Here is a 14,749-nt window from a genome sequence, read left to right as displayed (position 1 = left end):
CTCTTTAATCATAAGGCACCATTTTTGACTCATCCATCCAATGTTCCTCCATTTCTGTACTGGGGAATGTTCCTCCATTTCTGTACTGACCAATGGAAATCCTCTTGGGCATACTTTATTCTTTTCGATACATGTTTTTTTTTTGAAAGGAGAGTGACTTTTCTTGGACTATGGACAGCTAAATTATTTTCGTCTTTTAATTGTTTGTAAGCTAGCTTATAACCCTTTTATTTGTTTTGGAGCTTGCAAAGGGATTCTTCTTATGTCGATTTTTTTACAACAACAATTGCATCAGAAGTTAAACCAACGGTATTTTTTTATTATGCACACTCCAAACAATGATATAGTAAAAAAACAAAGATAAAATAAACCTTTAGTGGAAGGAATAGAAGAAGCAGAAAAAAAAAATTCAGCACAGCACTACTATTATTTTGAGCACAACTGTATATCGAGCGATAAATCATAAATAAACTTTTGCGAAGTTTCCTTAAAATTGCTTCAGATTTAAATGTTTCCCATATTTATACCCTTCACCACTACTGTGGTACAGGGTATAATAAGTTTGTGCATTTGTATATAACGCCAAGAAATAGTGGTCATAGAACCATCTTCTAGTATACCGAATGGCTTAGAATTAAATTCTGAGTCGAATTAGCGATGTCCGTCTGTCTGTCCGTCCGTCTGTCTAAGTACAAAGTACAGGTCGTAGTTTTAGTCCGATCGTCCTCAAATTTGGCACAGGGTCGTTTTGGGGAACAAAGACGATCGCTATTGATTTTGTAAAAAATCGGTTCAGATTTAGATATAGCTGCCATATATATTTATCCACGATTTGGTGATAGTTAGCGTGTTTCTCAACCGATTTTCTTGAAATACCGTACATCGAAATATTTTATGAATCTCAAAAATCTTGCAAAATATCAGCCAAATCGGTTCAGATTTCGATATAGCTCCCATATATATCTTTCGTCCGATTTAGACTCATATGACCACAGAGGCCAAAATTTACTAACGATCTTCGTGAAATATTGAACAGAGAGTAGAATTGATATCCTACCAATGCTTGGTAAATTTGATTGAAATCGGTTCACATTTAGATATAGCTCCCATATATATCTTTCGTCCGATTTCAACTTATATGGCCACAAAAGCCAGAGTTTTGCCATGATTTGCTTCAAATTTTGCACAAGGGGTACGTTTAATAGTATCGTTAAGTGTGTCAAATTTTGTTAAAATCGGTTCAGATTTAGATATAGCTCACATATATATCTTTCGCCCGATTTGGACTTTTATAGTCTCAAAAGCCAGAGGTTTGCCCTGACTTACTTCAAATTTTGCACAAGCGGTACTTTTAACGAAACTATTGCATATGCCAAATATGGTCAAAATCGATTCAGATTTAGATATAGCTCCTATATATATCTTTCGTCCGATTTGAACTTATATGGCCTAAAAATCTAGGGTTTTGCCGTGATTTGCTTAAATTTCGCACAAGGAGTACGTTTAGTAGTATCGCTAATTGTGGCAAATTTGGTTGAAATCGGTTCAGATTTAGATATGGCTCCCATATATATCTTCCGTCCGATTTGCACTCATATGACCAGGGGGCCAAAGTTATACTCCCATTTAGGTGAAATTTCGCATAGATAGCTGAATTATTACTCTAACTATACATGTCAAATTTAGTTAAAATCGGTTTAGAGTATATATATAGCTACCATATATACGTACACCAGAGTTGGGGAAATATGGTAGACTGTCACACATCTTAGACCCATTTTCAATGGAAGTTTCCTCCAATTAACTGGATAGCGTTAGCCGTGTACTGAAAACGTTTTTCTTTTGTTAGAGTTTTTTGAATTGCTTCGAAAAGTATACACTTTTATCACCAAAAAAATTCATTTGTTACAAAATTTTTATTTTTCGATAAAAAAAAAAGTTAATTTCGTTTATATCAAACACTGTTCTTTTTTGACGTTAAGTTTTTAATAAGACACATTTTACAGTTCATAGTAAAAATTTAATATAGTAGGATGTAATGTATCTGGAATATATGTAAAAAACAAAAAAACTGTGGTCGAAGCAGAGATCGAACCCACGATCCTTGGCATGTAAGCCGGACGTAGCAACCACTGCTCCACGGTGCCCAACTAAATGTATTTTTCTGTTAAATAAACTTTGTTTAATCGGCTCGTGGGCGCCGCAAGCTATGCTATATAAATATAACTTATATGGGTAATTGTCTATTGATGACAATAACGGCTACATAGCTCAGTGGATAGTGTGTTGGCTTACAAATTGCATGGTCCGCGGTTCGATTCTCCGTCCAGGCGAAAAAGGTTAAATTTAAAAAATTTGTAAAATCGAATAAATTCTTCTACATTGTTTGTATTACAGAAAAAGGTGCTAAGAACTAAAAAACTTCGTGGAAGTGAGGAAGATGTGAGGGAAAATGCAATTAGCTAGAAAAATTTTTTTTTTGCGTTAGTCTTAATGAAATGGTTTTTACATCCTAGAAAAGGGTAAAGGTTTATCACAAAAAGTATATACTTTTCTTCCAAATACACTTCCTTTGTTTGTCTAAAATTTCGTTTGGGAGAAAAAAATTATTTGTTTGCGTGTAGAAGTAAAAAAATTATCTCCTTTATATAGCTTCCAGCAAATGTGAAGTAGTTGAGATTGTAAAACAAATTTGGCCTAATATAGTCGGCCCCGCCCGACTTTAGACTCTACTTACTTGTTTTTTACTAAAATTGTGTTCCATCCTAGTGCATTAGCCAACTTAAATTTTGAGTCTATAGATTTTGTAAAAGTCTATCAAATTCTGTCCAAATCGAGTGATATTTAAATGTGTGTATTTGGGACAAACCTTTATATATAGCACCCAACACATTTGACGGTTGTGATATGGTATCGAATATTTAGATCTACAAAGTGGTGCTGGGTATAATATAGTCGGCCACCCACCCTGAGCATTATTGCCAATGACACCATGTGTCTATCTCGTCTCCTTCTGGGTGTTGCAAACATATGCACTAACTTATAATACCTTGTTCCACAGTGTGGCGCAGGGTAGAATGAAAACTAAAGTAGGGGAGTTTAGAAACCACCTCCAGCATTCCCTGAAAATTTCAAGAAACTTTGCTCCCAGATTTATAATGTCGTGGAAAGGGGAGGCCCCCACCACGTCTAAATATCAAAAAATCAGGTACACTGAAAACACAGTGAACCCACCACGAAGAAAAATTTTGGTTAATTTTGGAAGATTCAGATTATTTTTCGAAAATTTTAACTAAACAGTATTAGAAACGCTGACATCACGCCGATATCACAAAAATAAGTATATATTTTTCGACAAATTCAAGAAAATTTACATAATTAATTTTTTTTCGCTTGTTAAAGAAAATTTTGTAGTTTGAGGGAAAAAATTGGAGTTTAAAATCGCAAGAATGTTTTAACCATACAAAGTTCAATATGGGCGCCGAAAATTCGAAATAAATCGGTTCAACCGTTTACGAGCTTACCTATCCCATTTATCGTACCTATATCGTAAGCATTGTAAAACGTAGGCTATTTGTAATTAAGTCCACAACAAATCAAACCTGTAATTGTGTTAACATCCTGTACATACACACCCACGCGCACACAAACACACCAATACGAATAGCGTACACAGAAAATCCAATAGTAGAGAACAGCAATTATCATTGACAAGTTAAAGACCACAATGCTAATGGATCCGTGGCATTTGGTAATGGTAGAATCAATACAACCATTTATATACATACGTATGTTGCACGTAGTAAGAGGTCACAGCATCGGAAATATTCTCATACATAAACAATTACGCTCGGCCGGCCAGGCCGAACCTTGCTATGGATTAAGTACAAAACTATACAAAAGATTGTTGTTTTTTTTTCTAAAGCCCAGTTTTTTCTTTAGTTTTTCTGAAGCGGACGGGGACGACTATATTGTAACCTGCACTGTTCTGTAGCCCAACATTTTCGATATCATAAAGAATCCTTCAAATTGATTGGATTCTTTAATAAAGATTTATATTCCTCTACACTCATAAAAAAGTGAACTCTCTATTTCACTAAAGCCAATTTAACTTTATTTTAATTCATGGAATTTTTATACCCTTCACCGCTACTGTGGTACAGGGTATAATAAGTTTGTGCATTTGTATGTAACGCCAAGAAATAGTGGTCATAGACCCATCTTTTAGTATACCGATCGGCTTAGAATTAAATTCTGAGTCGATTTAGCGATGTCCGTCTGTCTGTCTGTCTGTCCGTCCGTCTGTCTGTATATGTAATTTTGTTTACAAAGTACAGCTCGCAATTTAAGTCCGATCGTCCTCAAATTTGGCATAGGGCCGTTTCTTGGGACAGAGACAATCGCTATTGGTTTTGGAAAAAATCGGTTCAGATTTAGATATAGCTGCCATATATATTTATCCCCGATGTGGTCATAGTTAGCGCGTTTATACACCGATTTTCTTGAAATACCGTACATCCAAATATTTTATGAATCTTGAAAATCTTGCAAAATATCAGCCAAATCGGTTCAGATTTAGATATAGCCCCCATATATATATCTTTCGTCCGATTTAGACTCATATGACCACAGAGACCAAAGTTTACTACAGATCTTCGTGAAATTTTGCACAGAGGGTAGAATTGACATTCTACCAATGCTTGGTAAATTTGATTGAAATCGGTTCAAATTTAGATATAGCTCCCATATATATCTTTCGTCCGATTTGAACTTATATGGCCACAAAAGCCAGAGTTTTGCCGTGATTTGCTTCAAATTTTGCACAAGGGGTACGTTTAATAGTATCGTTAAGTATGTCAAATTTTGTTAAAATCGGTTCAGATTTAGATATAGCTCACATATATATCTTTCGCCCGATTTGGACTTATATGGTCTCAAAAGCCAGAGTTTTGCCCTGACTTACTTCAAATTTTGCACAAGCGGTACTTTTAACGATACTATTGTATGTGCCAAATATGGTCAAAATCGATTCAGATTTAGATATAGCTCCCATATATATATTTCGTGCGATTTGAACTTAAATGGCCTCAAAATCCAGGGTTGTGCCGTGATTTGCTTTAAATTTCGCACAAGGAGTACGTTTAGTAGTATAGGTAATTGTGGCAAATTTGGTTGAAATCGGTTCAGATTTAGATATGGCTCCCATATATCTTCCGTCCGATTTGCACTCATATGACCAGGGGGGGCCAAATTTATACTCCCATTTACGTGAAATTTCGCATAGATAGCAGAATTATTATTCTAACTATACATGTCAAATTTAGTCAAAATCGGTTCAGATTATATATAGCTCCCATATATACGTACACCAGAGTTGGGGAAATATGGTAGACTGTTTCATATTTTATACCCATTTTCAATGGGATTTTCCTCCAATTGACTCACACTTTACACAAAATTCTCAAAATTCTCACACTTTACACAAAATTCTGTGATGATTTCCCCATATCTTAGCCATATCCTACACACTGCAATGCCAAAATTTCCACAGAACGGATGAGTTTTAAATAAGGCTCCAAGTCGCCTGACTAGACCAAATAATATATCACAACCCACACTTGACCACATATCTTGGCGAGATCTAACCAATGTCTTTGTAAAATCGCCACTGCAGAGTAGCAAAAATTGTAAATATTACTCAAATTGTCCTATATCTCGAATACATATGTATCGCCTGAAAAATCATAAATCTCTTTTGTACAATTGCATTAAAATTTCTCTCGCTTCATATTTCCCATATTTTTTACTAACATTGTGTTTCATCCCAGGGCGTTAGCCGATTTAAATTTTAATTCTAGAGTTTTTGTAGAAGTACAAAAAATTGTTTCCATTAAAAGTATTTGTATTTGGAAATGCAAACTTTTATATAGATCCCAGCAAATTTTAAGTAGTTGAGATAGCAACACAAATGTTTGTCTATATAGTGGTGAAGGGTATAATATAGTCGGCTCCGCCCGACTTTAGACTTTACTTACTTGTTTTAATTTAATATGGTGGACCAGAAAAACGTGTACCAAAAACGTTTTTCTTTTGTTAGAGTATTTTGAATTGCTTCGAAAATTTTAAACTTTTATCACCAAGAAAAAAATCGTTTGTTACAAAATTTTTATTTTTTCAATAAAAAAAAATATTTTTGAACCAACAACACTGTCCATTTCGTTTATATCAAGCACTGTTCTTTTCTGACTTTAAGTCTTTAATAAGACACATTTTACAGTTTCATAGTTAAAATTTAATAGTAATGTTGAACACCTTTCGGAATCTTCCTTTTTTTGGTGTTCGGTCGAAGCAGGGATCGAACCCAGGTATGCAAAGATTTAAAAAAATTATAAAATCGAATAATTTCTCCTACATTGTTTGTATTACAGAAGAAGTGAGAAAGATGTGAGGGAAAATGCAATTAGCCAGAAAATATTGTTATTTTTGAGTTAGCCTTTATGAAATTGTTTTTACATCCTGGAAAAGAATAAACGTTTATCACAACAAGTATATACTTTTCTTCCAACCTTGTTTGTCTAAAATTTTATTTGGGAGCAAAGATCTATTTTTTGTGTGTAGTATCGTGGAACGAGAGACGAGTTTACATTCAATATAATCATTTCAATATCATGTTTCATTAACTCTAAGTTTTTGTTGTTGAAGCTATTCTGCATTCTATTTTCTAAAATATTGTTTTCTAAAATATTTGTGTTTTGTTTGTTTTTTTTTTTTCTTATTCAGAGGTTCTATCACCGCATCGTCCACCAGCACCACCTACAGAATACTTTCAGTTAAATATTGGTGGTTACGATCCAGCTAATCTATTACGAACAAATTTGGATGCACCACTTCAACAGGGTTTCATTGGCTGTGTTCGTGGCTTAAAAATTGGCGCGTATTTAGTGGACTTGGCGGAAATAAATGAAAGAAATATTGCTCCAAGTAAGTATATTGTTATGGGGGTATAATAAGTTTGTCATTCCCTTTGTAACACATCGAAATGTTGATTTCCTACTATATAAAGCGTCTAGAAACTGTATTTTCTAACCGATTTGCCTGAAATTGAAAATCTACAGGTATTTTAGAACCATAAATTGGTGTCTCGAAAATTGGGTCTATCGGTCCATGTTTTGGTGCAGCCCCCATATAGACCGTTCTCCCGATTTTACTTCTTGGGTTTCTAGAAACAATTTTCTATCCGATTTGTTTGAATTTTTAAATCTAGAAGTATTTTATGAGCACAAATAGGTGTGTCGAAACTGGGGTGTATCGGTCCATGGTTTGGTATAGCCCCCATATAGACTGATCTCCCGATTTTACTTCTTGCGCGTCTAGAAACTGTATATTCTATCCGATTTGCTTGAAATTGAAAATCTAGAGGTATTTCAGTATCACATATAGATGTGTCGCAAATGGGGTGTATCGGTCCATGTTTTGGTATAGCCCCCATATAGACCTACCTCCCGAATTTATTTCTAGGACTTCTAGAATCCGGATGACCACAAATAGGTCAACCGAATATGGTGTGTATCGACCCATGTTTTTGTATAGCCCCCACATTGACCGATCTCCCGATTTAACTCCTTCGGTCCATGTTTTGGTATAGCCCCCATATAGACCGATCTCCCGATTTTACTTCTTGGATTTCTAGAAACAATTTTCTATCCGATTTGCTTGAAATTTGAAATCTATAAGTATTTTATGACCACAAATGAGTGTGCCGAAATTGGCATCTATAGGTCCATGGTTTGGTATAGCCCCTATATAGACTGATCTCCCGATTTTACTTCTTGGGCGTTTAGAAACTATATTTTCTATCCGATTTGCGTGAAATTGAAAATCTAGAGGTGTTTCAGGATCACAAATAGTTGTGTCGCAAATGGGGTGTATCGGTCCATGTTTCGGTATAGCTAGGGATGCCAGATTTTGAAGAGGCAAAAAGAGCACATACGAAAAAAAGAGCCCACTAACAAATCAAACTTTATAAGTATTTAGACCCACTGCAACGGTATCGAAAGGCCAATTTAGTATTGTCTTATACATTCCCAATTACAATTACTACTTCATTGTATACAAATTTTATGACAACTTTTTTTCACAGACGGATCTTCAAAGAAAAAAGTTTCTAAATTTTGTTTTTCTACAGTACGAACATTTTTTCCCTAAGTTCTATGAAACTTTTCATAAAAAATATGAATAATTTTCATAAAAGTACGAAACTTTGTTTTGGCATTAATTCCCAGCCAAAGATGCGGCTTCTTTGAAATAAAGACGACCTATCTGGCTTTAAATCTAGGATCAATCAAATTAAAATTAGGTTACAAATCTCATTTTTCGGATTTGCATTCTCGGTATATTAATAAAGTTATTGACATACAAGCAAATGCCAGTGTAAAAATCCAAATTTTAACGGATACTTCAAAATAAAAATGTTTTCTTAATTCCAAAAAAAGTTTAAATTAAAGATTCTAAATCTTCAAAATAAGTCTAAGACCATATTTGAAGCGTTTTTATCAAAGACATGTGACAATTTAAAGGAGGGACGCAAATTTGCAAAATTTGTGTCCTAAATTTAATGAAATTTTTTAAGCACAAATTACAAACTTTATTTTTTTTTATTTCATTGTTTTAAAAAACTTTGTCAGTCATAACTATGTGGTACTTAACCTTATAATATGGGCTATAGTAAAAGAATATTTCCTATTTTCGAACTACAACTTTTTCGACCTGCTGTATCCTTGTAAAATATTTTTACTCAGACCAAAAATAAAATAAAAAAATAAAATACATTTATATAAAAAAGCGTACATCGACCCACATTGTATCATCGAAGAAAATCACTCACATTCACAAAGGATACAAGTTTACATTAATCCACGGATTTTCAAATATACGGGCATACCACCACATCATTGTAACAGTTATAGTGACACTCTTAGAGATAGACAGACATACTTATCGCCTCCAACATTACTTTCTCTTCATCCGACATATTGCTGCATGATTCTATACTGTTTTTGCCTTCAATTCCTGTGAAATTGGCCTTATAGATTTTATTGCGATTTTTATGTCTGAGCACGCATATGTAGTCATTAGGAATGTCATTAAAGATAAAATTTCGTATTATAGAGAAAAATGAATAAAGATATTCGAAAAGCAAAACAATATGATCAAAATAAAAAAACGACGTTTTACATTTTTATACCCTCCACCATAGGATGGGGGTTTATTAAGTTTGTCATTCCATTTGTAACACATCGAAATATTGCTCTAAGACCCCATAAAGTATATATATTCTGGGTCGTGGTGAAATTCTGAGTCGATCTAAGCATGTCCGTCCGTCCGTCCGTCCGTCCGTCTGTCCGGCTGGGTCGTGGTGAAATTCTGAGTCGATCTGAGCATGTCCGTCCGTCCGTCTGTTGAAATCACGCTAACTTCCGAACGAAACAAGCTATCGACTTGAAACTTGGCACAAGTAGTTGTTATTGATGTAGGTCGGATGGTATTGCAAATGGGCCATATCGGTCCACTTTTACGTATAGCCCCCATATAAACGGACCCCCAAAATTGGCTTGCGATCGCTCTAAGAGAAGTAAATTTCATCCGATCCGGCTGAAATTTGGTACATGATGTAAGTATATGGTCTCTAACAAACATGCAAAAATTGGTCCATATCGGTTTATAATTACATATAGCCCCCATATAAACGGACCCCCAAATTTGGCTTGCGATTGCTCTAAAAGAAGCAAATTTCATCCGATCCGGCTGAAATTTGGTACATGGTGTTAGTATATGGTCTCTAACAACCATGCACAAATTGGTCCATATCGGTCCACTTTTACGTATAGCCCCATATAAACGGACCCCCAAATTTGGCTTGCGATTGCTCTAAGAGAAGCAAATTTCATCCGATCCGGCTGAAATTTGGTACATGGTGTTAGTATATGGTCTCTAACAACCATGCACAAATTGGTCCATATCGGTTCACATTTACGTATAGCCCCCATATAAACGTACCCCCAAATTTGGCTTGCGATTGCTCTAAGAGAAGCAAATTTCATCCGATCCGGCTGAAGTTTGGTACATGGTGTTAGTATATGGCCTCTAATGACCATGCAAAAATTGGTCCTCATCGGCCCATAATTATATATAGCCCCCATATAAGCCGATCCCCAGATTTTACCTCCGGAGCATCTTAGAGGAGCAAAATTAATCCGCTCCGGTTGAAATTTGGTACGTGGTGTTAGTATATGGTCTCTAACAACCATGCAAGAATTGGTCCATATCGGTCCATAATTATATATAGCCGATCCCCCATCACACAAAAATTGGTCAATATCGGTTCATAATCATGGTTGCCACTCGAGCCAAAAATAATCTACCAAAATTTTATTTTTATAGAAAACATTGTCAAAATGTTATTTCTATAGAAAATTTTGTCAAAATTTTATTTCTATATAAAATTTTGTCAAAATTTTATTTCAATAGAAAATTTTCCCCAAATTTTATTTCTATAGAAAATTTTGTCAAAATTCTATTTCTATAGAAAATTTTTTCCAAATTTTATTTCTATAGAATTTTTTTTTCCAAATTTTACTTCTATAGAAAATGTTGTCAAAATTTTATTTTGTCAAAATTTTATTTCTATAGAAACTTTAAACTTAATTATATACGTATTTAATCTGCATTTTTTAGTTTAATATAAACCACGTATGGACTATGTGGTATATATTACGGTGTTAGGAAGTTTTAAGATACCTTGCCATCGGCAAGTGTTACCGCAACCCAAGTAATTCGATTGTGGATGACAGTCTTCAGTAGAAGTTTCTACGCAATCCATGGTGGAGGGTACATAAGCTTCGGCCTGGCCGTATATACTTGTTACGTTTTAATTTTTATACCCACCACCATAGAATGGTGACGGGGGTATAATAAGTTTGTCATTCCGTTTGTAACACATCGAAATATCGATTTCCGACTATATAAAGTATATATATTCTTGATCAGGGAGAAATTCTAAGACGATATAGCCATGTCCGTCTGTCTGTTGTAATCACTCTACAGTCTTCAATAATAAAGCAATCGTGCTGAAATTTCGCACAAACTTAGGGCTTCTAAAGGGTGATACGGTAAAAATTTGGTCAAGGGAAAACGCGTGTAAATCGGTGAAATCGTTTATTTAAAAAATCAAATTCAATTTCTTTTTCAAGTTCAATTAGTACAAAATTCAGGAAAAATATTCACTTAGGATTTCGCTTTTCCAAATCCGAATTGCCGGGCCTCACGCTTGACACCTGCCATCAGATTTTGTACAGCCACCTTGTCCACCTTCTTCGCCGCAGAAAGCCAGTTTGCCTTGAACTGCTGCTCGTTCTTAGCAGTTTTTTTGGTCTCCTTTAGGTTCCGCTTGACAATAGCCCAGCATTTCTCAATTGGGCGGAGCTCTGGCGTGTTGGGAGGGTTCTTGTCCTTGGGAACCACCTGCACGTTGTTGGCGGCGTACCACTCCATGGCCTTTTTACCGTAATGACAAGATGCCAAATCCAGCCAAAACAGTACGGAACAACCGTGTTTCTTCAGGAAAGGCAGCAGACGTTTATTCAAATACTCTTTCACGTAAATTTCTTGGTTGACAGTCCCGGAAGCTATGAAAATGCTGCTTTTCAAGCCATAGGTACAGATGGCTTGCCAAACCAGATATTTCTTTGCGAACTTTGACAGTTTTATGTGCTTGAAAATATCTGCTACCTTTCCCCTTCCTTTTGCCGTATAAAACTCCTGTCCCGGAAGCTGCTTGTAGTCGGCTTTGACGTAGGTTTCGTCGTCCATTACCACGCTGTCAAACTTCGTCAGCATCGTCGTGTACAGCCTCCGGGATGGCGCTTTGGCGGTCGTATTTTGTTTATCATCGCGATTTGGAGTCACTACCTTCTTGTAAGTCGATAGTCCGGCTCGTTTTTTGGCTCGATGCACGGTTGTAGACGATACACCCAGCTTATTTGCGGCATCTCGGAGAGAGATGTTAGGGTTTCGCTTGAAACTACCGGCAACTCTCTTTGTCGTCTCAGCGGATTCCGGTTTTCGATTTCCCCCCGATCCAGACTTTCTGGCTGTCGACAAACGTTCTCCAAACACTTTAATTATATTTGTAAGGGTTGGTTTGGCAACTTTTAGCGATTTTGCCAGCTTTGCGTGCGAGTAGCTCGGATTTTCGCGATGCGCGAGCAAAATTTTGATACGCTGCTCTTCTTGCTTTGGACGGCATTTTGACAACTGAAGAGTGAATTCCAAAATCAATAGGAGCAACATTCTACACTCACACACCTTCAAAATGAGGGGTGTTCAGGTTTTTTTTAATGCAAAATTGAAAGAAATACGTCAAGTTTATATTGACCAAATTTTGACCGTATCACCCTTTAGAATCGATAGTTTCTATCCAATTCGCCTGAAATTGGAAATCTAGAGGCATTTTAGCACCATAAAGAGGTGTGCTAAAAATCGGTTGATGTTTAGGTATAACCCCCATATAGACCGATTTCCCGATTTTACTTCTTGGGCTTCTAGAATCCGTAGTTATTATCCAATTCGGTTGAAATCTGAAATCTACAGGTATTTAGGACCATAAAGAGAGGTGCTAAAAAAAATCCCCCATATAGACCGATCTCCCGATTTGGGGTCTTGGGCTTATAGAATCCGTAGTTTTTATCCAATTTGCCTGAAATTGGAAATCTAGAGGTCTTTTAGAACAATAAAGAGGTGTGCCGAAAATGGTGAGTATCGGTTCATGTTTTGGTATAGCCCCCATATAGACTGATCTCCAGTTTTTACTTCTTGGGCGTCTAAAATCTGTAGTTTTTATCCAATTTGCCTGAAATTAGAAATATAGAGGTATTTTAAAACCCTGAAGAGGTATCCTGAAAATGATGAGTATCGGACCATGTTTTTATATAGCCCTCATATAGACCGATCTCCAGATTTTATTCTTGGGCTTATAGAAATAGTAGTTTTTATCCAACTTTTCTCAAATTGGAAATCTATAGGTATTTTAGTACCACAAAAATGTATGCCTAAAATGGTGAGTATAGGTCCATGTTTTGATATAGCCATCAGATAGACCGATCTCCCGATATTACTTTTTGGGCTTCTAGAAACCGTAATTGTTGTCCACTTTGCCTGAAATCGAAAATCTGGAGGTTTTTAGGAATGCAAATAGGTGTGCAAGAAATGATTTTATTTTTTCCGTAATTTTTATCCAATTTGCCTGAAATGAGGTATTTTAGGACCTTAAATATGAGAGCCGAAAATGGCGTGTATTGGTCCATGTTTTGGTTTATCTCCCAAACATACCGATCTCCCGATTTTACTTCTTGAGCTTTTAGAAACCACAGTTTTTATCAAATTTGCATGAAATTTTAAATCTAGAAGTATTTTAGGAACATACACTGAAAAAAAAGCATACTCGGTTCCAAAGATTTTGTCTTTACTTTAAAAAATTTGGTATTGATTCCGAGCCAAAGAAGCGGAGAATACAAGTAAGGATACTTTTAAGACACAATTCTCTTTTAAATTTAGGTTTTGTGTACTTGCTTCTAGGAAGCAAATTTTAATTTTTCGCTTTCTCAGCTTTTTTTCTTCATATGCTATCAAAGTCCTTTAAAAGCGAGTTAACGGCAACTTTATTTTCCAAATTAGGATTCGACTTCCAGTAGAAATTATGCTAGGTTTGAAGTAAAAAACTTCTTTAAAATAAAGTTTTGAAAAACATGTCCTATATTTGAACGATTTTTTGCTTTGTAGTCAAGATGCAAAAAGACAACAAATTTAAAGACAATTTCATTAAATTTAAAGAATTTTTCTGAATTATTAAAGTCAAGTTGACCTTAGCCTATAAATTTTTTCTTTCATGTTAAGATACCCATTTTTAAGTCAAATCACTTAATTATAAGGACAATATGACTTCATTGAAAAGTTTATCGACTTTTGGACAAGGAAAATAACTTTATTTTAGAGAAATGCGTCTTCTATGCTAAGCAAAATTTGTATTCGTATTTTAAAGACATGAAATCTTTGAACTCACGACAATATTTTTTTCAGTGTAAAGAGGTGTGCCGAAAATGGTGAATATCGGTCCATGTGCACTCATAATGAAAATTGCTTGAAACTGAATTATAGTTTCCAGATTTTACTTCTGTTGCTCCAAATTTTGCATAAGGAGTACGTTTAATAGTATCGTTAAGTGTGCCAAATTTGGTTGAAATCGGTTCAGATTTAGATATAGCTCCCATAACTATGGACTAATACGGTCCCTGAAGCCAGAGTTTTACCCTAATTTGCTTAAAATTTTGCACAAGAAGAACAATTAGTACTATAGTCAAGTATGCCAAATTTTATTGAAATCGGTTCAGATTTAGATATAGCTCCCATATATATCTTTCGCCCGATATGGACTACTACGGTCCCAGAAGCCAGAGTTTTACCCCAATTTGGTTGAAATTTTGCACAGGGAGTAGAATTAGCATTGTAGCTATGCGTGCCAAATTTGACTGAAATCGGTTCAGGTTTAGATATATCTCCCATATATAGCTTTCGCCCGATTTACACTCATATGACCACAGAGGCCAATTTTTAACTCCGATTTAGTTGAAATTTTGCACTCGGTTCAGATTTAGATATAGCTCCCATATATATGTTTTTCTGATTTCGACAAAAA

General features: G+C 35.4%; 1 protein-coding gene across 9 annotated transcripts in view; it reads left to right on the top strand.

The window, feature by feature from the left end:
* Positions 1 to 14,749, top strand: part of axo (axotactin) — a 396,767-nt gene that overhangs the window by 245,754 nt on the left and 136,264 nt on the right. For all 9 annotated transcript variants that reach the window (XM_075304128.1, XM_075304125.1, XM_075304124.1 and 6 more), the window contains one exon: positions 6,781 to 6,981. In XM_075304128.1, coding sequence (XP_075160243.1) covers positions 6,781 to 6,981 — 201 coding nt within the window. The remainder of the gene's footprint in view (positions 1 to 6,780; positions 6,982 to 14,749) is intronic.

This window comes from Haematobia irritans, chromosome 4 (genome assembly GCF_050003625.1).
Source record: "Haematobia irritans isolate KBUSLIRL chromosome 4, ASM5000362v1, whole genome shotgun sequence".
In the NCBI taxonomy this organism is placed as follows: domain Eukaryota; kingdom Metazoa; phylum Arthropoda; class Insecta; order Diptera; family Muscidae; genus Haematobia; species Haematobia irritans.
Note: the sequence above shows the minus strand (reverse complement) of the source record. Positions and strands in the feature narration are given on the sequence as shown.